This window comes from Alexandromys fortis, unplaced genomic scaffold (genome assembly GCF_014885135.2).
Source record: "Alexandromys fortis isolate MF-2015 unplaced genomic scaffold, M_Fortis_MF-2015_v1.1 scaffold_414, whole genome shotgun sequence".
In the NCBI taxonomy this organism is placed as follows: domain Eukaryota; kingdom Metazoa; phylum Chordata; class Mammalia; order Rodentia; family Cricetidae; genus Alexandromys; species Alexandromys fortis.
This window is the reverse complement of record NW_026068287.1, coordinates 40,359-65,121: the sequence shown is the minus strand read 5'-3', so window position 1 is coordinate 65,121 and position 24,763 is coordinate 40,359. Positions and strand designations below refer to the sequence as shown.

General features: G+C 40.8%; 1 protein-coding gene across 5 annotated transcripts in view; it reads right to left on the bottom strand.

Moving 5' to 3' along the window:
* Apoo (apolipoprotein O) overlaps positions 1 to 24,763 on the bottom strand; it is a 50,642-nt gene that overhangs the window by 18,381 nt on the left and 7,498 nt on the right. For all 5 annotated transcript variants that reach the window (XM_050132256.1, XM_050132260.1, XM_050132257.1 and 2 more), the window contains 6 exons: positions 18,779 to 18,886; positions 16,093 to 16,212; positions 11,844 to 11,898; positions 8,907 to 9,002; positions 4,690 to 4,781; positions 976 to 1,056 (listed from right to left, as the gene is read on the bottom strand). In XM_050132256.1, coding sequence (XP_049988213.1) covers positions 976 to 1,056; positions 4,690 to 4,781; positions 8,907 to 9,002; positions 11,844 to 11,898; positions 16,093 to 16,212; positions 18,779 to 18,886 — 552 coding nt within the window. The remainder of the gene's footprint in view (positions 1 to 975; positions 1,057 to 4,689; positions 4,782 to 8,906; positions 9,003 to 11,843; positions 11,899 to 16,092; positions 16,213 to 18,778; positions 18,887 to 24,763) is intronic.

The following is a 24,763-nucleotide window of genomic DNA, read 5'->3' as shown; positions in this document are numbered from 1 at the left end:
GTCTCAATTCCGCATTTTTGTTTCTTGAGAGTATAATATATTCCACTTGAATCTAGGGCTTTTTTTTTTCAAAGACAGGGTTTCTCTGTGTAACAGCCCTAGCTGTCCTGGAACTCGTCTTGCAGAGTTGACCTCAAATTCACAGAGATTTGCCTGCCTCTGCTCCAGAGTGCTGGGACTAACAGTGCTCCCACCGTCTGACAAACCCAAGGCCTTTTTACATTACTTAATTACTTTATATGTGTAGATGTTTTGTTTGCACATATGCATACGCACCATGTATGTGCCTGGTGCCTTTGGAGGCCAGAAGAGGCAGATTCCCCAGGAATGGAGTGACAGACAGTTGTAAACCCACTGTATGGGTGATAGAAATCTAACCCAGGGCCTCTAGAAGAACAGCCAGTGCTCTTAACTGCTGAGCCATCTCTCCAGCCCCAAGTATTTTTAACCACATTTATTTACATGTGTGTGAGTGAGTGGACTTGTGGGCATGAGTTTTCTCCTTCCACCATGTGGGGTTCCCAGGACCAAACCCAGGTCATCTGGCAGATAGCACCTCTGCCCATTGAGCGATCTCACTGGCCTTGAATCCATTTATGGTACAACCTTTATACAATATGCTACACTCTGAAGAAACTACATATAGAACAGAATAGAAATTACAGTCTAAGCTACACTAGAATGCATTTTAGTCACTATTTTTGACCTATTGATAATAACCAAATACTCAGACATTCTACTACTCTCCCGAAATGAACACTTGAAAATCTGAGTAGGAGACTAAAAGCCAACAAAAGCAGTAATTAAAGGAATAAGATCGTTTAAGTATTTTACAAAGCTTTAGAAGAATCACATATTTATAGTTCCGGGATCGGCACCAAAGCTACAGAGAAACCCTGTCTCGAAAAAAAAAAAAAAAGAAGAAGAAGAAGAATCACATATTTAAACCAAAGGGAAAACAATGAAATCCCTCACCTTCTGAAAATGTTGCTTCCACAAATCTTCTGCAATTATGTACCCTTGTAATCCCCAGTCATACAACTTCTCCCCGCCGACCTTGAGACACAAATAGAAAAGACTGGTGAACATTTCATGTGTGAATGATAAACAAGAGAATTTCTTTAGGCTTGCATTTGACTACTTTGTGTGTGCGTGTGTAGCTACACAGGAAGTCTTGAGACACGTCCATTAGACCTGCATAACATGCCGGGGATACAGTTCAATGGTAGAGCATGTGCCCAAGAAACATCCCAGCTTCATTCTCTAGTACCACAAAAGAAGAAGAAAAGACACTCCTATCTCAGTATGGTGGCTCACACCTATAATCTCAGCACCCAGGAGGCGGAGACAGGCAGATTAGTGCAAATTCAAGGCCAGCCTGAACACCACAGTGAAATTCTGTCTCAAAGGCAAAACATTATAAAACAGAAACAAGTAAAAGATAAAAATAAAATGTAAAATCAAAGTTAAGGAAAAAAGGCAAGAAGAAATAGTCTGGTTACATTTAGTTATCTCTTAAAATGACTTGCTATAAATTATAAGTATACATCTTTTATTACTGGTGCTAATGATCAAACCTGGAGTATTATGTTACTGATACCTACATCCTAGCTCCCAAAAGGTATATCTTCTAAACTCAACGTATGAGACTACTGACAAGATGGGGAATTCCTAAACTCATACAGAAGAAGCAATTACCTAACCCATCTAGTACCCAGTCTGGTATAGTACAATCAACCAAGTCAAGGTAAAGTAAAAAAAATCATTAATTTTAATGACTTAGATGTAAAATATGTGATCCCAGTAAAGATATGTCCAATTTTCCCAGGCACAGTCATGATAAAGTCTTTTGATTAATATAGGGATTTTGTAGGTAGCATGATCCATAATCATCCTTCCAACATCTGATGAGGCCTGAGCCTGAGAGAGGTCATGACTTTAAAATGTTTTTGCCTATTTTTGGCTAGCTGACTTGAATTACTAGAATTTGTGTGTGCTTCAGTGTTTTCCTTGCATGTATGTAGCATACCACACATGTGTCTGGTGCCTGTGGAGGTCAGAGGAGGGCATCAGAGCATCTGGGACTGGAACTACAAACAGTTGTGAGCTGCCATGAGGACACTAGGAAACCTGGGTCCTCTGCAAAAAGAACAAGTGCTCTTAACCACTGAGCCAACTCTCCTGAAAATTTTTTCCAAGTATTGGGTCTTCAAACAATGTTTCTAATAATTTATTCATTGGTTCTACTTAGAACAAAGAATGCTGATTGATCCACTCCATGATAATACTTCAAACTGTTTTTATTTGGTGTGCATGCTCAAGTGCACACAGGCATATGTGTGCCTGTCAAGCGTACGCAGCTACACTTGGAGACCAAAAGAGAGCCTCAGATCCCTTAGACTGGCTGTGAGTTGCCTCATGTGGGTGCTGGGAATCAAGCACTTCCTCTAGATGAGCAGTGACAGCTCTCCACCCTGGGGCCATCTATCTAGCCCTAACACTTTTTTCTTTTTTGGTTTTAGAGGAGACATGGTTTCTCTGTGTAACAGTCCTGACTATCCTGGAACTCACATTGTAAACCAGGCTGACCTTGAACTCAGAGAGCTGCTTGCCTCTGCCCCCCGAGTGCTCGGAATTAAAGGTGTATGCCACCACTTAAAATTCTCTTCTTGATTTTTGTAATTAATCTTTGCATAGTGCTATTTTATAAAACACTTTCACATGAGTTATCCCTATCTGACAGAACAGTAAGGACAGGAAGACCGTAAGGACACACTCAAAGGCCAAGTGACCTGTCTAAAGTCCCAAAAGAGAGGCTCTGTAACATGCTGATTTCTGCATGTCACATTCCTCAGCTGAATGTACTGCTCTTAAAATGTATGCTATGCTAACAGTCTGGACCCTTGTTAGATATGAGGAGCATTTACCATATATGACACTGCTGTTGTTGGCGTTTCACATTTCCGAAAGGAAAAGAACATTTGCCATCAAGATGAGGGCATTTTCTTTCTTTTTGTGGTTTGGGCATGAAATCTTACATATGCTGGACAAGTGCTCTACCACTGAGCTACTGCTTCCCCTGCCCCAATCTGTGGGATGTTATTTTTAGCTACAAACTACAGAATAGAGCAGGATTTAAGTGGCTAAGTGGTCTGTCCAAGTTTGAGGTTTCTCAAAAAGAAAACTGAAACTGTAAAAAAAAGAAACTAAACAACATAAGATCAGAGAATCTCTTTCACAGTTGCTGCTCTTCTGGCTTGGTTTTCTTGTAGTAAAATATATGGGACATGATTTTTAATAGTAAAATTTAAGAGGAAATGATATGCAGCACCAAGTTTATCGCCTGCACTGTTTAGGAGGATAGCTCAGTGGTGGCGGGGCACTGAGGATCCTTACTGCTCCACCACCACCACTACCCACGTCCAGATCCTCTTCATCACATCCTACTCCCTTGGGGGTGAATACAGAAAATGTTCTGCAACAAATGCTGAGGCGCAGAAGGCTGTAAAATAAGTGCCTCTCTCCGAGGACAACCACAGCTGCTTCATGACCAGCAGCGAGCCCCTGCCTACCAGCTACTTCTTAAACTGTAAGAGCCCAAATGATGTCTAGTTTTTATCTTTTATCTCGGCAAGGCAGACATTATTCCTTCTTCCTGAGTTGGAGCAAGAGCAGGGACAGGAACATTAACTTTCTACTTCCAGAACGCAACCCATCAATTTCTAGATTCCCAACTACAACTGCAGTCCTGTCTGGGAACTGGAACGTCTGTCATTAGGAATCCAAGGGCCTACTGTCAAGCTGGCCTGATTCTGAGGACTATACCCGCTGTCTCTTCCTAGGACAGCATTTCCATGAGATATGGAAGTTCTGGCCAGTGGGTCCCTATGTCCCTAAGCTGTTAGGGACCTCAAAACCCAAAGCCTGTCTTCCATGAATTATGTGTTTACAGTACCACTGATTCCAAACCAGCACCTAAAGCTTGTCTGTGTAAATCAGTGCTTCTCAAATATCTTGGCGTGTGAGTCGCCTAGAAGCCCTGCTAAAAACGGAAATAGCTAATGCACACCCTTATACTGCTGGGTTCAATTAGTCTGGGATGAGACCCGAGAATCTGCGTCTCTGACAAGTCCCCAGGAGATGCTGATGTTACTCATCCTAAGGCCATGCTTGGAGTCCAACCTAAGTTTTCAGTCAACTATTATCTACTTGATACGATATCATCAAACTGAGGTCTGAAGGGTAAGAAAAAAGACAGTCAAATAATTGAAAACCCCAAATAGGGTACCTCATGTTGCCATAGGGAAAGTGAGTAGGGCAGCAATACCAGGGAAGAGCATGGAGGCCAGAGCATAGCCAGTGCCGACAATGCCAGGAAGGGCAGGCTGAAAGTGGCCTGTAAGTATCAGACTGAGACACTGAGTCTTTAGACTTCTGCATAAGTATACAAATGGTATCTTAAATTTTCTTGGATTACTATTCAAATTAGGATACATTCTCTGAAGATTGACATTACTGGAAGGAAGGCTGATACGGAGGAAAATAGTGAGGAGAAACAAATTTTAAGTTGGCGAAGAAATAATTCTCGGTTTGGTACAATAAGAACTGCAAAATAAACTAAGCCAGTGGAGCTCCCAGGTGCACAGAAGCAGGAATGAAGAGCATCCTTGCTTCCTGGGTCTCACTTACCTGGGCAAAGGTGATGGCTTGTTGTGGGTAATAGACAGAGGCACCTAATCCCATGAAAAAAGGAGGGTACACCAGCTTCTTTAGTTTTGAACCTGATCGATTAAAAAGTGGTACACTATCAGTTGATTTGATACACAATCTACATTATACTTTTAATGCCAAACAAGATATCTCTGACCATAAGTTGAAATGTTACTAATAGTACATACAACAAAATGAATCACTACTTCTTTACGGCTTTGTGACATAATTACACATTTCACCAATTTAAAGTACAAACTATACTGACTTAGTATATTCACAAAGCTATGTAACCATCATCACAATCCACTCTGATATTCTCAAAAGAAACCTCCACCTTTGATGGTAAAACACATGCTTAGCATGCACAAGGCCCTGAAATCCCCAGCACCAAGAAACAATGAAAGGCACGAAGAAAAGGAGGAGAGAGGGAGGGAGGGAGGGAGGGAGGGAGGGAGGGAGGGAGGTTGCAGAAGCCAGCCAGCCAGCAACATCCCCCATCCCTACCAACAACCACCTAAGGCTGAGAGAAACCTATTTTCAATCTCTATGATTTGCCTCCTCTGGCAATTTCATATACACAGAGTCATATAAAGTGTGATTGTTTGTGACTGACTTCCTTCACTCAACAAGTATTTTTAGAGTCACCATTTATTAATTATTAAGGTGTCAGATGGTGGTGGCAGATACACACCTTTAATCCCAGCACTAGGAAGGCAGAAGTAGGTGGATCTCTGAGTTTGAGGCCAGCCGGATCTACAGAGTGAGTTCCAGGACAACCAGAGCTACATAGAGAAACCCTGTCTCAAAAATAATCAAAAAAATAACTATTAAGGCAATGTAGTCTAAGTTGGCCTACAGGTATGTACTGCTCTGCCTCTTTTCCAGGTTTTGTTTGTTTGTACTGCCTTGCTTTTCTGGATTCATTTTGCTTTTTGAGACAGTCTCACTATGTAGCCCAGACTAGTCTTAAACTTGTGATATTTCTGCCTCTGCCTTCTATATGGTAGGATCACAGGTGTGGAGATTACATTACAATGTTAAGACTACCTGCACACCCAACTTGAGAACATCATTTCTAAGGAAACTGGGGAAAAAAAAAAACAGAACTTTTGCTTCTAGGGTTTGATTTTTTTAAAACAAACTGATCATCTTCCTATTTATTTTTTTAATATTTATTTATTATGTATACAATATTCTGTCTGTGTGCATGTCTGCAGCCAGAAGAGGGCACCAGACCTCTTTACAGATGGTTGTGAGCCACCATGTGGTTGCTGGGAATTGAACTCAGGACCTTTGGAAGAGCAGGCAATGCTCTTAACCACTGAGCCATCTCTCCAGCCCCCTTATCTTCCTATTTAAACATGAGAGACAATTATTCCTTTCTTCTCCTTCCTGAGATTTCACTAAAGCAGCAGTAAAAAAAAAAACACAGTCCTGTAAAGAAGAAAAAATGTGTAGAGGGGGCACTGGCAGCTAAATCATCCAGGATGGAGATGGAGAACAGTGGTAGATTACATGCTTAGCCTAAGGAAAGCCTTGGTATCATTTCCAGGACCACAAACCACAAAAAGGTATTAACTTCTACAAATATAGCACAGTTGGCAGAGAACTTGTCTGGCATGCATGAGGTCCCAGGTTGACCACACACACACACACACACACACACACCCCAATTTAAAAAAGTATGAATGGAAATGAACGACCAGCTGGTATTGTCTTGAAAAAGGGATCTGTGGTGGCACACGCCTTTAATCCCAGCACTTGGGAGGCAGAGGCAGGCGGATCTCTGTGAGTTCGAGACCAGCCTGGTCTACAAAAGCTAGTTCCAGGACAGGCTCCAAAACCACAGAGAAACCCTGTCTCGAAAAACAAAACAACAAAAAAAGAAGGGATGCATGGCAAAGGAGAGAGAGCATATCTTCCACAGATACAGATGGGAATGACTATGGGCAATAGAGTGGGCAACCAGGAAGCAAGACAGGAAGACAAATACAAGTCCTGGCCTTTCCCTCCATGTCATCCCAGTGCAAACTTGCTCCTGGGTGTCATGACAGGCAATTTTAAAAACAGGCAAAGTCTCACTTTAAAAAAATCATGAATTTTATGCTGAGAACCAATACTACACACACACACACATATACCGATGTTAGTGCTTAAGTATAAAGACCTTCTCCATACAAAGCCAACTCCCATCCAGCTTACCCTAACATAGAACCTGCCTACCAGCAAGCCAAATCTATACACAGAATTCTTACTAGCATTTCAATTGCCTCATTCAGAAACATAACTGGACAACCAGGGATCAGCAGACATTGGAGGAGAGCCTGCAACATAAAAGAGAAAGACCAAGACAAGCAAGAAGAAAACAAAAATGACCCAACAGGAAACAAAACTTTACAAAGAAAGCTAAACCTGTTAGGTGTCATGAAATCAACAGAAGAAGCTACTACACTACCAGAAAACAAAGTTCAACATAAAAACAAACATCCAGAGAACAAGACCTCATGGAAATGACCAAAGGAAAATAAAAACTGAAAAAAAAAAAAAAAGAAAACTTAAGACACATTATGGGCATTTAGAAAGAAGTCAACTATGAATTAAAAGCATTCAGGGAGGAAAAAGAAAGCGAATCCTCAAAGAAAAAGCAGATACGGATCACTCGAACTAAAGAAGGCACACCACCAAAGGCTGAAGTATCTGTGTGGAGTCACCATGCCGCAGAAATTCAGAACACTGGAAAGCCTCAAATCTTCCAAGATTTAAAAAAAAAAGGAGAAGCAACAAGTATCCAGACTGGCTATCCACTCTGCCATCTGCCATGCCAGATGCTAGTTTGAATGGAAAAGAACTCCAAGCAATCCAAACTGTCAGCATGAGGAACAGACATATAAGGTATTAAAAGTTTGCCTTTCACATGGAATTATTTTAAAGCAACTTAGGCACATACTTCAACAACATGGCTGAATACACCAAGGAGAAGGTGACATAGAAGCCCAGAAAACAGGGCTCCATATTGAGCGTGAAAAGTCCATGACAACCGTGTGTTAGTCTCAGGCCAGGTTACAGGCCGATATAGAACTAGGGGGAAAGTGCACTCCATACAACAATCAGCAGGATACGAGGTTTGGAGAAACCTAACAACAAAATGGACACAAACTGGAAGAGGATGAGTCAGGAAAATGCGCAGGACTTTTCTCCTCAGATGAACCAAGGGGGCACCAGTGTGGTGCTCACCGTCCTGACTCTAAGATACACCTGATGCACAGAGGGAAGCGGTCTCAAATTAGAGCAACTGCTGGAAAACTAGGCCTCTCTCTCTTTTATGGTGGTCAGATTAGAGCTCTTTCCTGGGATATTTCTATTTTGAATTTTTGTTTGTTGTTTTTGTTTGAGAGAGAATCTCACTCTGTAGGCCAGGCTGGCCTGGAACTCACTATGTAGCCCAGATTGGTATTAAGGCAATCTTGCCTTCTGAATGCTGGAATTACAGGTGTGAACTATCACACCAGGCTTCTAACTGAAATTTTCCTAATATCTGCATTTTATGCCATAAACATTTATTTTACAACTAGTAAAATTTCACATAGATCATAAAAAATAATCTCTTCATACAGAAGCCTTTTATTACCATTTTGTGATAGAGCAGTAGAACACAGTGGTATTTCCTGTGCTTGGGATAGAACCTAGGGCCTCAAGCACGCCAGGCAAGCATTCTGCCAGAGCTAGATGTCCCAGCCCTTCAGTAATATTCGGGGATACTTACTAGGTTCTTTCATTTTAAGCATTTTTAAAGTTTTTATATCATCACGAACTGAAGGTGTGATACCTGTTAATAAACTCCCAAATCACTGTCTACTTGCTGTGATGTGATTAACAGCCTGGCCACAACAGCTGAAACATTTACAGTCTGTCAGGCATGACAGACACTTTGTTTACTCTTTCTGTACCAAAGAGCAACAGGTATTTGAACTGGCAGATGTGCTTATTAGTATACCTAATTTATTTTTCTTACCAAGAGTATACAATTTCTACATATGTTTAAAATCAAATGAAATGAACAAGGAAATGAATTATATGTTAAGAAGTCCACCTTCAGGAACCAACTAATCAGAAAACTATTAATATAGATAAAGAACCTAACATATATCCCATATAAACTGAGGGGGGAATAAACCTACATAAACTGCACCTACCTCTAGCAAAAAGGAGTCCAACAAAACCAGCAAAACCGATAACACCAAGTCTTGGGAAAAATCCAGGAGGTGCGTTTTGGAGATATTCATAGTTGTCTACAATAGAATCAGATTAGGAAATAACTCCATAAATTACTCATTAAAACCAAAAACAAAAGTCTCATATATAACCAGAATATATAGTACCCAATGTTTCCCAACCACACACCCTTTACTTTCTGCTAACCAACATCTGTTTTTTTATTTAAGTCTGGTTTCATTTAGTATGGAGTGGCCTTGAACTCATGATGCATGATCATCCAACCTCACCTCCAAAGTGTTGGAATTAGAGGTGTGTTTTAGCAAGCCCAGACCATACATTTTAAAGACAGTCTTGCTATGTGGCACGCACCGAATTTAAACTTGCTTTGTATCCCAAACAGGCCTGGAACTGACAATCCTGCTTCACCTTCTGAGTGATGGGATTATGAATACACACCATCAGGGTCAACTGTGCCAATATGCTTCTTTGCAGCACATTCTTTCGGGAACCAAACACATTCAACTCAGAAAAGCAAGCATCCTTTGGGCATCTAAACTCGTTATTTAAACTCAAGAACAATATATTTGGATAATTAAGGAAATTCTGTACTGGCTAGGTTCTTGTCAACTTGATACAAGCAAGGGTCATCTAGCAAGAGGAACCTCAATTGAGAAATGACTCAATCAAAATGGCTTGTAGGCAAGTCTATAGGGCATTTTCTTGATTGATGGCTGATCATGTGGGAGGACCCATCTCATTGGGGGTGGAGCAACCCATGGGAAAGTGGCCCTGGGTGCTATAAGAAAGCAAACTGAATGAGAAACCTTGGAACACACAGTCCTAAACGGGAAGTCTCTATCAAATCCCTCCTCTTAAGGCTCAGAGAACCCCAGAGAAGAGGAGGGAGGCATAATGAGTATAAAAGCCAGAGAGGATGGAGGACATCAAGGAAACAAGGTTCTCTAAGTCAGCATGAGCAAAGCTCACATGGACCCACAGAGACGGAAGCAGCACGCACAGGGCCTGCACGGGTCTGCACCAGGTGCTTTGTGCATATATTATGGCTTCCAGTTTAGTGTTTTTATGGGATTCCTAAGTGTGCAAACAAGTGAGTCGCTGATTCTTGTGCCTTCTTTTGGGCACTTTTCCTTCTGCTTGTTTTGTCAAATTCCAGTGTGTTAGTTTTCGTTTTATCTTATTATATTTTAATATCTCTCAGAAGCCTTTTTGTTTTCTAATTAGACAGAAAGGGAGTGTATACAGATGGGAAGAGATGTGGGGAGGAACTGGGAGAAGAGGGGAAACTGTAATCAGGATATATTATGTGAAAAAAAAATATCTTCAACAAAAGAAAAAATTCCATTAGTGTGAAAAAGAAAAAGAAAAGCAGGCTGGGCAAGCCATGGGGAACAAGCCAGTAAGTAGCATTCCTCCATGGTCTCTGCTTCAGTTCCTGTCCTGACTTCCTCCATAATGGGCTGTAATATAAACTCTACGCTGGAATAAACCCTTTCCTCCCCAGCTTGCTTTGGTCATGGTGTTTTGTCACAGCAATAAAAAGCAAATCAGAACAAAGCAGATGCTGGAAATAAATAGCCACTCTTGGTGGTGACAGAATTTAATAGCTGAATAATAATAAACACAGCAGTAGGCCTACTCATGTAATAAATAAGACAACACAAGACCTTATTTGCCATGCCTAAGTACGTCTTCAGACTTGGATTTGCATGATGTCTCCTCGCCTCTCCTCTCTATGGAGCCAGTCTCACAGCAAATTAGAGCCTGCTTAGGCACTGTCTCCTCTGGAAAGCTCATCCTAAGCTCACTGGCACAGACCCTGCCTCCTCTGAAGTACCATCAGATGTTATTCTCCATACCACCCTTGCTATCTCATCCTCGAGCACCTTGTATTTCAGCATTCATGTGAGTATATTCTCCCCACATGGAACATATGTTCCCTTGTGGTGGATTGCTTAGGCATGTTTTAAGTCTGCACCTGAAACCAAAGCCTAGCTTCTTCTGGCTACGTGCCTTAGCTGTGACTGCTGAAAAATGGACTCACTGCCTTGGCATAATGGAATGCTTCTTCCTAAGAGTCTTTGTAGTAACTCTGTGTTCAGGAGGTGAAAAACAGTTATCTCAAATAATGCCAGCTGCCATTGATCAGTGGGAAATGACAGGTTATCAGTAAGAGTAATTCCTCAGTCTTATCCACCACGAGAGCAAACCCCTGGGAAAGCAAGACCCTAATATGCTGAGATGCCCCAAAGAGAATAGAAGCTCAATTCCTTCCTGCATCTAGATTTGTACACCCTCTTTTGGAAGTTTTTTGTCTTTGTTTTTTGCTTTTTGGTTTTTTTTTGGGGGGGGGGAAGAGGGGCAGGATCTCTATACATAGTTCTGGCTGCTCTAGAGCTCACTATATAGAATAGGCTCCCTTGAAATTGCAGAGTTCCATTTGCCTCTGCCTCCTGAGTACTGGGATTAAAGGCGTGCACCACCACGCCTGGCCTATGCAACATTTATTAATGACAACTAATGAATTACCATGATTCAGAAAATCTCGTGAGGAGTAAGCACGTTGTATTGCATTGCAATTTTTTTTAGCACTGGACCTCACAGATGCTAAGAAAACATTCTGCTACTGAACTACATCCCAAGCCCTGAACATTTTTTTTAATTCAGGGCACAAGTACTTGCTAACCCAACAATCCTAATAACGGTTTAGAGATTCATGAACTACTACTATGAAACCAGATTCAAACATAGATTGTCTTCAGAAAACATCTACATAGCTCTAAATTCTCCATACAATTTCAATGACTCTATGGTCTCCAGCACCTATTCACGAAAACCCAGTTCAGTACTTCAACAGGATGAAGTAACTGATTATGCCTAATTAAAACTCAGCATACCTATTCCCCACTGGATGAAGCGTTCCACCTTGGGTTTAGTGTGGGAGTATATTTCCTAAGAAGATAAAAAGAAATAGAATGAATAGGGTTTGTCAATTGGAAAGCAGCAGAATAAATATACTTGTCTTTACTGAATAAATTACCATTATTAACACTGTTCAGTACGAGGAATGAATCTGGGGCCTCCAGCAGGCTAAGCATATACACTACCATTGAGCTACACCTCCAGCTATTAAGTTTTGAAACTAAGGGATACCCTTTCAGTTTTATTGCTTTATTTTCTCTTCTGTAATTTCCCTTACACTAGCAGCCTGGTCATCAGCATGCTTTACTACTGTCATGGGAAGCAAAGACTTGAAGTAAAATGGTTTGACAACCTTCTCTTCTCACTCCTGAGACTAAAGGAAATAAGAAGACAGAAAATTGAGTGGCTAGAGAGATAGCTCAACGGTTAAGAGAACACACTTGTTTTGCAGAGGACAAGAGTTCAATTCCCAACAGCCATGTCAAGTGGCTGACAACTACGTAATTCAAGCTCCAGGAGGATGCAATGCCTCTGTTCCTCACAGGCACCTGAAGGCAGATGCACAGAGCCACACATGTAGACACAGACATACACATTTAAAAATGACAAAAAAAATCCTAAAATAGGGGGCTGGAGAGATGGCTCAGCAGTTAAGAGCACTGATTGTTCTACCAGAGGTCCTGAGTTCAATTCCTAGCAACCAGATGGTGGTTTACAACCATCTCTAATAAGATTTGGTGCCAACTTCTGGCCTGCAGGGACACATGAAGGCAGAACACTGTATACATAATAAATAAATCTTTTTAAAAATCCTAAAATAAGACAAAATTGATATTCTTGATAATCAGAGGTGATCATTTCCCCATTAGGTTATTAACACCATCTTTCTTTTTTTTTTTTTTTGGTTTTTCGAGACAGGGTTTCTCTGTAGCTTTGGAGCCTGTCCTGGAACTAGCTCTTGTAGACCAGGCTGGTCTTGAACTCACAGAGATCCGCCTGCCTCTGCCTCCCAAGTGCTGGGATTAAAGGCGTGCGCCACCATCGCCCGGCAACACCATCTTTCAAATTAAGTCTATTTTATGATTTGCAATACTTTTAGAGCCTACATTTGGAAAATGCTTCTTTGAAGCAGGAATGGGCAGCTTTACTGAGACCAATGAGTTGATAACTCAATTTTAAAAAGACATCCCAATCCTAAAGTAAACAAACTTATCATCATTCTCCTAACAATACAATGGTTTTGAGGAGCTAGAGACGTACCTCAGTAGCAAAGTGCTTACCTAGCATGAGTAAGGAACTGAGTTTCTTCACTAGCTCTGGCCAGCAAACAAATATATAAGTCCCCACCCCCAAACAAAATAAAAGTGTAAATAATAAAATGGATTAAACATAGGCTGGAGCAATGGGTTTGATTGCCAGGACCTGCACGGTGGCTCACAGCTATCTGTAAGTGCAGTCCCAAATGTTGAGTGTGGAGGAGGATGTAAAGAACTAACATCACTTCATTAGAAATCAACTATTCTTTAGACAAGATCTCCTAAGTAAATTGGAGGCATGAAGACCATGGAAGAGGGTAGAAGAGATGGGGAGAGGAAGGGAGGGAAGTGAAGAAAAATATATAACTCAATAAAAACAATAAAAAAAATTAACTATTTTTAAAGTGTTGACTATACCTTTTTCCATCTATAAGAAGAAAAAACAGAGGGCTAGAGATATGGCTCAGTTGTTAAGAACACTTGTGGTACAGGCATGAAGTCTGGAGTTCAGATCCCAGCACCCACATAACAAGTCAGCTATCCCAAAATCACCTGTAACTCCAGCTCTGAGCAATCTGATGCTCTCTTCTGGCCTCCATGTGTGCAGACACTCTCACAGGTGCACATAATATGCACACATACACACACAAATAATAAATGAATCTTTTTAAAAACAGAAAAATCTACATATCAAAGTCTAGAAGAACAGTCTATTTCTTTTGCTGGACTAATCATTTTGCCATTTTAAAGAAAGAACAAGAAATTTTCTGATCTAAAATTTTTTTTAAAGGCCAGGAATTAGAAATATTTCTCTTCATATAAGAAATCAATCTACCTAATAAAGCCATTCTAATTACAAGAAATTTTTCCCGTTTATCAGTACTAAAATAAGCATGTTGATAACTAGCATATGATGTTGACAGATATTTTGTTGCACTGAGCATCACAGAAAAAAAGTACTAAAAAAAAAAAACCCTCAGGTTGAAAGGCAAACAAAGTCCTTTTTTCCTAAGACAGGGTCTCCTTACATAGCCCAGGCAGGCTTCAACCTTGCAGCAACCATCCTGCTTCAGCATCTTTAGTGTTGGGGTCACAGGCATGTGCCACCACAGCCGACAAATTGCTTTCATTACAGAACTAGGCTGGGGACTAGCTCAGCGGTAAGGTGTGTGTGCAGCAGCGGTGATGGAGCTCCTGGGCTTTTTCATTACAGAACTAGGCTGGGGACTAGCTCAGCAGTAAGGTGTGTGTGCAGCATCGGTGATGGAGCTCCTGGGCTTTTTGTCCTCCAACAGCATAATTAATGAAATTTAAATTTTTACAGAAAGTTCTAGATGAAAATTGAATTTTCAGATCTCAATTAAAATAAATCTGGATCATCTTGTACTCATATGCATTAGTTTATTCGTTTTTCCTTGCTTTTCAAAACCAAGATCACGTAGAGCAAATATGTATCAAAGCCTACAAAAGCTGTCTATAGATTATAAACTTTGGTTTCAGTGTTTTAAAATCAGATTATATTCACTTCCTGGAACAACAAATGCCTAGAACCTAAAACACGAGCAAGGACAGAGCCAATCTGTACTTAGAGTAGTTTGTTTACTGGAGTGAACCGTTCAGTACCCAAACATATAATTCTACCTTATTATGATATCTACCTTCTAATACAGCACTCAACACTCTAGTCATGCCTAGCATTTTTTGTTTGTTTGTTTGGTTTTTCCTTGCTTGTTTGTTTTTGAGACAGGATCCCTCTGTGTTGCCCTGGCTGTCCTAGAATTATATAGACCACACAAGCCTCAGACCTCACAGAGATCCGCCTGCCTCTGCCTCCAGAGTGCTGGGATTAAAGGCGTGCACCACCATCACTTGGGTACTCATGCCGGTATGAGTAGGCCTTATCTGAAATATATGGGAACAAATGTCTGTTAGGTTTCAAGACTTTTTGGCTTCTTAAGTTTTTTGGATTTATAGATTGAGCATCCCTAGTGTGAAAATTCAAATCCAAAATAATCTTGGATTAGGGATGCACAGCCTATAGGGATTTGTAGAGTTTCCAGAGGGAGATACAAATCCCAATTTTCTGGATGTATGTACATGATAAGCGTGTACAGGTATGTGGTGTATATACAGGTTTGTGATACCTGTGTGTGAGTGCAAGTTTGGATACAGGTATTCATTCACACATGTGTGTGCACATATTGTGAGAAAGCCACACAAAGCCAGCCATGGGTTTCTCTCCTCCGGAGCCATCTACCTTGTTTTATTAAGATGGAACCTCTCACTGGGATCTGGGTCTTGCTGATTAGGCTAGGCTGGCTGGCCAGTGAGCTCCAGGAATCTACCAAACTGTTACCCTATCACTGAAATTGCAAGTATATGCCATCACACCTACCTGAACTGGGGCCTGAACTCAGGTCCCACTCAGTAACTGAGTCATCTCACCAGGCCATCATTACAATTTTGATATACATTTTTACGTTATTTTCATTTCTTTCAATTAATGTCCCATGTTTTTACTTTATACTACAAACCAACAAGGTAATTGTTTGCCCTCTGCTCTGCAGTCAAGGTGCCACAACCCTTCTGGTGAGAGGGAAATTCCTCCTGCTGCCACCAGGATGCCGGATTTCATTGGATCTGCTCTCTGGTTAGAACTGAAGAACACTTAGAAGTTAGACACTCTTAACTTAGGACTCACTATTATACCTTTTTCTAAAAACATGCAGTCAGGGCTGGGCATGATAGCTTATATCTGTAATTCTAGCACCTATGCTGGTCAGTGAGGCAGGAAGATCACCAGCCAGTCTGAGGACAATGCAGTAAATTCCAGGCCAACCCTACAGAGTGAGATCCTAAGAACCTCAAATAAATAAATAAATAGAAATTAATTAGTAAATAATGAAACTAAAAATTAAAACATACACCCAATATAGACTTTTCACTATTAACTGTTAAGCAGCTGTACCTGACACCAACTTGTATATGGCTCACAATGATGTCGGAGTTGCGAGAAGTTTTCTTCAAGTTGAGTCCTTGGCTCCTCCACATATTTAGATTGACCCTCAGGAACTGAGTAGAGTGAAAGCTACACATATTAAAAACAAAAAAGTATATGCTATGAGATCATGCAACATGATCAATTTTATAGGTTAGCATCACTAATAACCTATAAATTACGGTTACATTCAGGGTTGTACGCAACCTCTAACTTCAGATGATCTTTGTACCTTGTTCCCTCGGTAAGGATAAGGACAAGAAGGCAGGACTTTATCTACTCTATCTATTGTTTTATTTTGGTAGTGTGGGGTAATTATTGAACCTAGGACCTCAGGCACGCAAGGCAAGCACCTCCAGTCCCCTCGATCCACTTTACAGAGTGGTAACTGGTATTTTACCTCAAACTTAAAGTAGAAAACATCCTACTGCTCTAAGGAGTGAACGGAGGTTTATTTCGGGGAGGGCACAGGTCATGGTGCATATGTAGAATCCTGAAACAGCTTTCTGGAAGTCAGGATGCGTTGTGGCAGTCTGAAGACAACTTTCTGAGTCAGGTTTCTCCTACCGTGTGGGTCTCAGGGATCAAACTAAGTCATCCAGCTTGGCAGCAAATGTTTTTATTATAACTCAGTCATATTACCAGCCATTGAGTTTTGTTTTGTTTTGTTAAGAAAAAAGCTGAGAGGAATTGAAGAAAAACTGGCTACCTGGATCAAATATCAGAATGCTACTGATCAAAGCAGGTGAGCAAATCCATTGCCTACCTACAAGAGTCTTCTCAGTAGGCACTACTAGTTCTAAAGCCTGAGAAGAGAGGAAAGGAAAAGGGCCGCTAACAAGCTTCACATAAACACCATTCAGGAAACCTTGCCGGGCCACTACTGACTTCTGTACAACATTTTTATTACAAGGTAACAGAAGTTGAATAAAATAAAAAAATCCAAATAATTTCTGTGAGGTACAGACGAAAAAAAAAAAGAATATAAATAACGGAGAGAAGATGTCTTAGTTCACTGACCTATTATATACAAATATTTATTTAAGCATCTCTAATCTTGCTAGGAACCAGGAAGAACCCAGGCATTTAAATCCTTTGAAAGAAAAATGTGAAAAGCTAAGAAAACTGACTCAGGTAGGCCCCTCTGAAAAGTGAGTCGTCCAGAGCCCCACCTGGACAATGTGCAGAGAGTGAAAGATTTTGGAACCCTGAGTCCAAATAGGATGTCTTCTCCAAACCCCTCCTCTCAGGGCTCTGGGAAGCATACAGATGAGGAGAGCTGTAAGAGCCAGAGGGGATGGAGGATTCCAAGAAACAGTGTCTCTCAGACACTGTACGGCTGAAGCACACATGAACTCAGCATGCATAGTGTAATGATTGTTCTGTCTCTTTAAGACACAAGCCACGCCCACTCCCTCCCCCATCAGCTGAGACAGGCTCATCTTCAGCTTCCAGCCTGAGATCTCTCTCAGAGAGGCAGCTTCCGTCTCTCCCTTCTCTCTCCTCTCTCTCCCTCCCTCCCTCTCCCTCTCCCTCTCTCTTTCTCTCCCCCTCTCTCTGTTCTTCTCCCTTTCTCCCCTCCTTTCCATAACCACTAAATAAATATCCAATGGCGCGCCTATCCATCTGTCTCTAGCCCGCTGCCAGGGACCAGCCACCTTCGGAGATCTGCCGCGTGGTCTTGTGCGCACGCAGTCCCTGCCTGGGATCTCATCTGGGGACCCGCTGCCCCCTGCCTGCCACCACATGGCCCGCTGCCTGCCGCTGCCGCTTGGGAACCTGCAGCATTTTTAATAATCCATTACACATAGGGCCTGCACAGGTTCAAGCTGAGAGAAGGAAGTAGACACAGGCCTCCATCCCTAACCAAGAAGCTATCTCCAACTGACTACCTCTTGCAAAGAAAAAATTAGTTCTCTCCAATGGAGTCTCACTGAGGATTAAACACACTTAAGGGCAGGTCCCATGCCTTGCAGTGGATGACCAACACAAAATAAACTCAATGATATTTTTATAGACTTTTGTCCCATATTGTTTCATTTGGTCATTTTTCGGTTTTTTACTTTTGCTTGTATATTATGGTTTCTGATTTTGTTTTTAATGGAGAGAGAATGGTTTTTCTTTGCTGTTTTTAATTATAGTTTGCTTGGATTTTTTTGTTTGCCTACCTGTTTTCTCAAGAAAGAGAAGTGTAGAGTTGGATGGGTGGGAAGGAGGAAAGGATCTGGGAGGAGTTGGGGGAGGGAAAACAGTGAGTAGAATATATTGTATGAAAAAAAGTCAATAAAATAATAAGTGCTTACTAAGAAAACGGAAAAGTGAGCTTTGCTTACAATCTGGGATAGAGTAAGCTCTCCACTAAAAACTAAATCTATGAGCTATTCCTAGCAACATTCAACTCTATTCCTAGCAACATTCAACTATCATCTGTAGAAAAATCAGAGTTCAGAAGTTTTCCACAGAGAAAACAAACTCTCAGGAGATGTATGTCTTCCTTTCAAATACTGTCTAAGTATGCTAAGGGTATATGTTAATATCCAGTACCTCAAAGAGTAGAACAAACTACAAATCTTTTATCATCTTGATACATAATTTATAAAAATTCTCCTAACTAAATCTGATGTTAATTATGTACCAGACAGTATCAGCACATTACCTCATCAACCTTCATGTAATTTTTGTGAGGTGAGTCCTTTTTTGGTGCTGCATAGACTCTGAAGGTGAGCAGGCTCAGGCTGGCTGGCCCCACACATCTCTGAATTACCTGAAATACAAAAGCAATCTTAAATCTTTTGTCCATGCTACATACAAAGTACTACAAGGTAAGCAGGCCGATAACCTCAGACATTCCCACTCAGAAAAGCTTACTGTCCTTTCTGAAAAGTAAATGTAGTTCTGAAATTCAGAAGATGTCAAAACTTAAGCATATACTCTAAGAGGTCAAGTTTCAAGATTTTATCTTAATTTCCCAAAGATAAAAGTTCTAAAGCCTTCAACTAAAAAATTAAAAAAGACACGAGGCAAAAGCTAGGCAAATTGATGCCAATCTATATTCAATATATTACATCTCTGAAAAACATCTAACTCATCATTTTATCACACACATCTGCCTTTCTTTCTCTACAGAGTGTCTCAGGAATAGTGACCTCACCAGAAAAACTGAGCCCATTTGAAATTCACTCCCAAAATATAATAGATCAATATTAACTACAATCACTGTGCTATGCAATAGATCTTTCCAACTGTACCTTCCTAAAATTGTGTATTATTTGACTGATAACCTTCCTCAGTCCAAATCCCAGACACTGGTTGCTACCATTCTCCTATCTGCTTCTATCAGTTCAGTATTTTTAGATTACATTTAAATAAAGGGAAAATCTGAAATAATGAACAAGTTAGTTACTTCCATTTAGACACACTATAATACATATTTCAAAGCATCATATATATATACATATATATTAAATACATGCCTTTTCCCCATTTAAAATTAAAAATAAGCAAATGGTGGTAGCCCACACTTTTAATCCCAGCACTCAGGAGGTAGAAGCAGATATGAGTTCAAGGCCAGCCTGGTCTACAGAATGAGTTCCAACACAGTCAGGGCTACATAGTAAAACCCTCTCTTAAAAAAAACTAGAAAAAAAAAACAAAAATTAAAATTAAATCCCAAGGTCATCGTCACTACCACCATCAATCCTTCTGGTCACTAGCTCTGGCAACTGTGCCTATTAAATGATAAATATGCTATCACTTCTACTTGCTCTTTTTTACTCCCTCCTGTACAGTCCTTTCTAGAGCTCTCATTTCTTTCCTGAATTGTTTTTAGCAGCAACCTAAATAGTTGCCTAGACCTCTATGGATTCAAAAACACCACTGGATTCGATGCATCTGCTTCCATCAGTTGCTGGATGCAGGTTCTATGATGACATTTGAAAATAGTCACCAATCTGACTACAGGGTAAGGTCAGTTCAGGCACCCTCTCCACTATTCCTTAGGGTCTTGGCTGGGGTCATCCTTGTGGATTCCTGGGAATTTTTCTAGTGCTAGGTTTCTTGCTAGCCCCATAAGGGCTCCCTCAATCAAGAAAACTCTTTCCTTGTTCTCCGTCTTTGAGCTGAGCTCCCAAAGTCCAGTTGAAGAGAGGAAGAAGTGAGAGGTCAAGACCATAATGGGGACACCCACTGAAACAGCTTACCTGAGCTAATGTAAGCCTTCCTTCAGCCTGACAGCAAGAGAACCATCATAGGACTAAACTAGTCCCTCTGAATGTGGGTGATAGTTGTATGGCTGGGGCAGACTGTGGGGCCACTGGCAGCGAGACCAGGATTTATCCCTGCTGTTTGTTCTGGCTTTTTGGAAGCCATTCACTTTAGAGGGAATATGCCGGAGACAGATGCCAAAATGATGGAGGAAGGTCATTGGCTAATAAAGAAACTGCCTTGGCCCATTTTATAGGTTAGAACATTGTTGTTTCTTCATCTCTCCCTTCTAAAGCTTGACAAGGACTTATGATTACAAAACTCCCCAGCCCGGTAAGCAGGATTACATGTGGTAACAATTAGAAGAGCCAACTAGAACTTGATTTCATGATGTTTCTTATACACCCTCTGGAAGTCAGACACAGGAAAGCAGATATGGTCCCTGGTTTAAAGAATTTCTGAAAAATTTAGGTTACTCAAAAAACTCAAGCAGCCAACAACACAGACTTCTTGAGTACAAGGTCAATCCTGGGCTACAGAGTGTGATCAAGGTCAGCCTAGGCCTCCTAGCCAGGCCCTGGCTCTAACAAAAACCAAAAAAGACTCAGGCACAGATGAACTCTTCAGCTCTAGCCACAAGAGTAGATTTCTGGAAGTCAGCCAAGATAATAAATCTGGCAAGGTCATAAACATTCAGATCATAATAGGTACACAGAAAACTAAACTGTTTTTGCTGCTTCTCAAGTTAAAGAGCACTGCCCAGAATTCAGCAACTTGGGATACTACAACCCAGTAAAATTGCTTTGAAAACAAATGGAAAACTCAAACAGGATGCCTCCAATTTCCCAAAGCCCAGACAACTTGCCTTCTAACTCTCTGGAGTATCCAGTGGATAGACTCTTCCATTTTTAAGTAGGGGACCTGTGCTGGTTTTATGTTAATTTGCTACAGTCATTTAAGAGATGGGAGCCTCAACTGATAAAATGTGCCCAGAAGATCAGGCAGCAGTTTAGCCTGTGGGGCATTTTCTTAATTAGTGACTACTGTGGATGGGCCCAGCCCATGGGGCCACCCCTGGGCTCTCTAAGAAAGCAGGCTGAGTACACTATGGAGAACAAGCCAGTACCGCCCCCCCCTCCATGACCACTGCATCAGCTCCAGCCTCCAGGTTCCCGCCCTGGCTTCCTTCAGTGACGGACTACAGTGTGGAAGTGTAAGTCTAATAAACCCTTTCCTCTCCACCTTGCTTTGGATCACAGTGTTTCAGCACAATGATAACCATAACGAAGACAAGGCCCTTTATTTATTTTCCCAGATGCATACCTTTCATCTTACTAGGCTTTCCACTTAAATTGTGTAGCTCTATCCTTTTCAATAGAAGGCCTTTTTGCGTGCCTATGGTGGGGTTTCAGAATCATCGGAGGACTGTTTTAAAAGCAAAGATTCCAGGGGCTGGAGAGATGGCTCAGAGGTTAAGAGCACTGACTGTTGCTCTTCCAGAGGTTCTGAGTTCAATTCCCAGCAACCACATGGTGGCTCAGAATCTATAATGAGATCTGGTGCCCTCTTCTGGCCTGCAGGGATATGTGCAGGAAAAACCCTGTATACCTAATTAATAAATAAATCTTTAAAAAAAAAAAAAAAGCAAAGATTCCAGCACCTTCCCCTAAAGAGTCTGACTCCGTAAATCTAAAGGAACCCAATAACATATTCTCACCACAAGCCAAGTTTCAGAAACCACCATTCTACAAGATGCTTAGGGAACAGACACTCACCATAAGCTGGGCTGCACAATCAAGTGCACTTATTTTTAAGAACATTTTAAAGACAATGAACTGAAATGAAAATTGCCCAAAACATTAAAAACAATAGCATGATTAATTTATACTCCCGAAAACTCTCCCATCTTAATCAAGGTACAACTAATTTTGTCCTCTTCCTTCTCCTCCTTTCCTGGGGGTGGAGGGAGTACTAGGGATTAAGCCCAGGGGCTTGTGCATGCTAGAAAGTGCTCTATGTAGCACTAGAGTACAGTCCCAGCCTGACCGACACTCACTCTAATACTCAACGACTACCTTAACCTCTATCAGTCTTCTACCTCCGGCCAGGAACAAATCTTGTTTAGCTTTCTAAGACTGATTTCTTTGTTGTGAGGGAGGGAGTTACAGGCGCTTGCAAGTCACCTGACGTGGGTTCTGGGCACCAAACTCTGACCTTCTGAAAGAATAGCAGGTGCTTTTAACTGCTGAGCCCCTCTTCAGCACTTTTTCTTTCCTTTGTTCTTTTTTAACAATTTCTGGAGTTTTGGTTTATGATGGTGGTGGTGGTACTGAGACTAGACCTCAGACATGCTAGGGAAACTCTCTATCCAGTTTATAAGAATCTAGGGCTTTAGCCGGGCAGTGGTGGCGCAGGCCTTTAATCCCAGCACTCGGGAGGCAGAGGCAGGAAGATCTCTGTGAGTTCAAGGCCAGCCTGGTCTACCCGCGAGTGCCAGGACAGGCTACAAAGCTACAGAAAAACCTTGTCTCAAAAACAAAACAAAAGAAAAAAAAAAAGCAAAAAAAAAAAAAAAAAAACCTTGCAAAAAAAAAAAAAAAAAAAAAAAAAAAAAAAAAAAAAAAAAAAAAAAAAAGAATCTAGGCCTTTGCACATAAAAGACAAAATACTCGGCCAACTGGATTATATTTCCAGTCCCTAACTTTATTTTAAAATAAGCAGAAATCACAAAAGTATGTATAGCTTTTATTTAGCAAAGCCACCCAACAGACTGATGTTTGGGGTCAGTGTCACTGGGAATGGCCTCAGTAAAGAGAAGTAACCAAAGAAACCAAAGGTTTAAAACATGATTTTTTAAACACATCACAATCTTTGCAACTTTATCCACAGAAACTATATGGGATCCCATTTAACAGCTGTTATTTTTGTAATATTAAAAATAATTTCAATCAAAAAATAAAATTTTGATTTCAATGAGAAAAATAAATAAATAAAAATAATTTCAATCAAGTTTTTGTTTGTTTTTTGTTGGTTTTGATTTTTTTTTTTTTTTTTTTTTTTGGTTTTTCGAGACAGGCTTTCTCTATAGCTTTGGAGCCTGTCCTGGAACTAGCTCTTGTAGACCAGGCTGGCCTCGAACTCAGAGATCCGCCTGCCTCTGCTGCCCAAGTGCTGGGATTAAAGGCATGTGCCACCACTGTGCGGCAACTATAACCTAATCGAAGCAATTTGATTGCAAAACTTGTATGAGCAAATCTATAATGTTTCATTTTTATTTTCAAGTATCTCCCTATTTGGCCCAAACTGGCCTTGAAAGCTCCATCCTCCTGCCTCTAGATCCTGAGTGCTAAGATTATGAGCATGTACTATCATCATACCTGGTTCTATTGCCTTAATTATTGCATTCTAGCTATTTTATCACTTGACTGACTGTCAGATAACCTGTACACTAAAATGCACAGCTCTTTCCAAAGTTATATAAAAGCATATTAAATCCCTGTGGAAAATAAATATTACCTGAACATTTTAAAAGTAAATGTCATTTAAAATTAGATATTCTTATACTTACAAAAGGAGGCATACCCATGTTTTTCCCAAAAATGTTATACCAATTCTCTGATTATTCGTCTTGTCTCCAATAGCTTCCATTCTCAAAGCATTTATCCGTTTGAAATAGAATGCTGCTATGATTAGGGTGCATTATAGTTCAGTAGTAGTAGGGTACATGCCTAGTATGCTTCAAGACCCTGGGTTCCATCTTCCGCACCACACCTTTTCTTTTGACTTTCCAGTCTTAAGAGGTAAAAATCTGAAATGAGGGAGCTGGAGAGATGGCGCAGTGACTACGAGCACTGGATGCTCTTCCAGAGGACCCAGGTTCCATTCCAAGCTCCCAGGTGGCAGCTCACAACTGTCTATAACTAGTTTCAGGGATCTAATGGCCTCTTCTGCTCTCCGGGCACCAGGCACACACATAAGAGCACAGACATGCAAGCAGGCATAACACATTTTTAACATGTGAAATGGACTTTTTTCAAGTCTATGAAAACTGACCACACTTTCAAGCTATTCTTGTTCTAAATAATTAACATAAAGCCAAAAGATAAAATGTGAATTTTTAAGGTAAAACAAACTAATAAAAATAATCAACAATCTGGTCCAAATAACATTACACAGGTATCCGTAAAAACATATTAACAATTTCTTTAATCCGAATTAAAAATAAAGAGAAACATTTCAGCTGGGCACTGGTGATGCACTTGGGAGGCAGAGGCAGGCGGCTCTCTTGTGAGTTCGAGGCCAGCCTAGTCTACAAGAGCTGGTTCCAGGACAGGCCCCAAAGCTACAGAGAAACTGTCTCGAAAAAAACAGAGAGAAAGAGAGAGAGAGAGAGAGAGAGAGAGAGAGAGAGAGAGAGAGAGAGAGAGAGAGAGAGAGA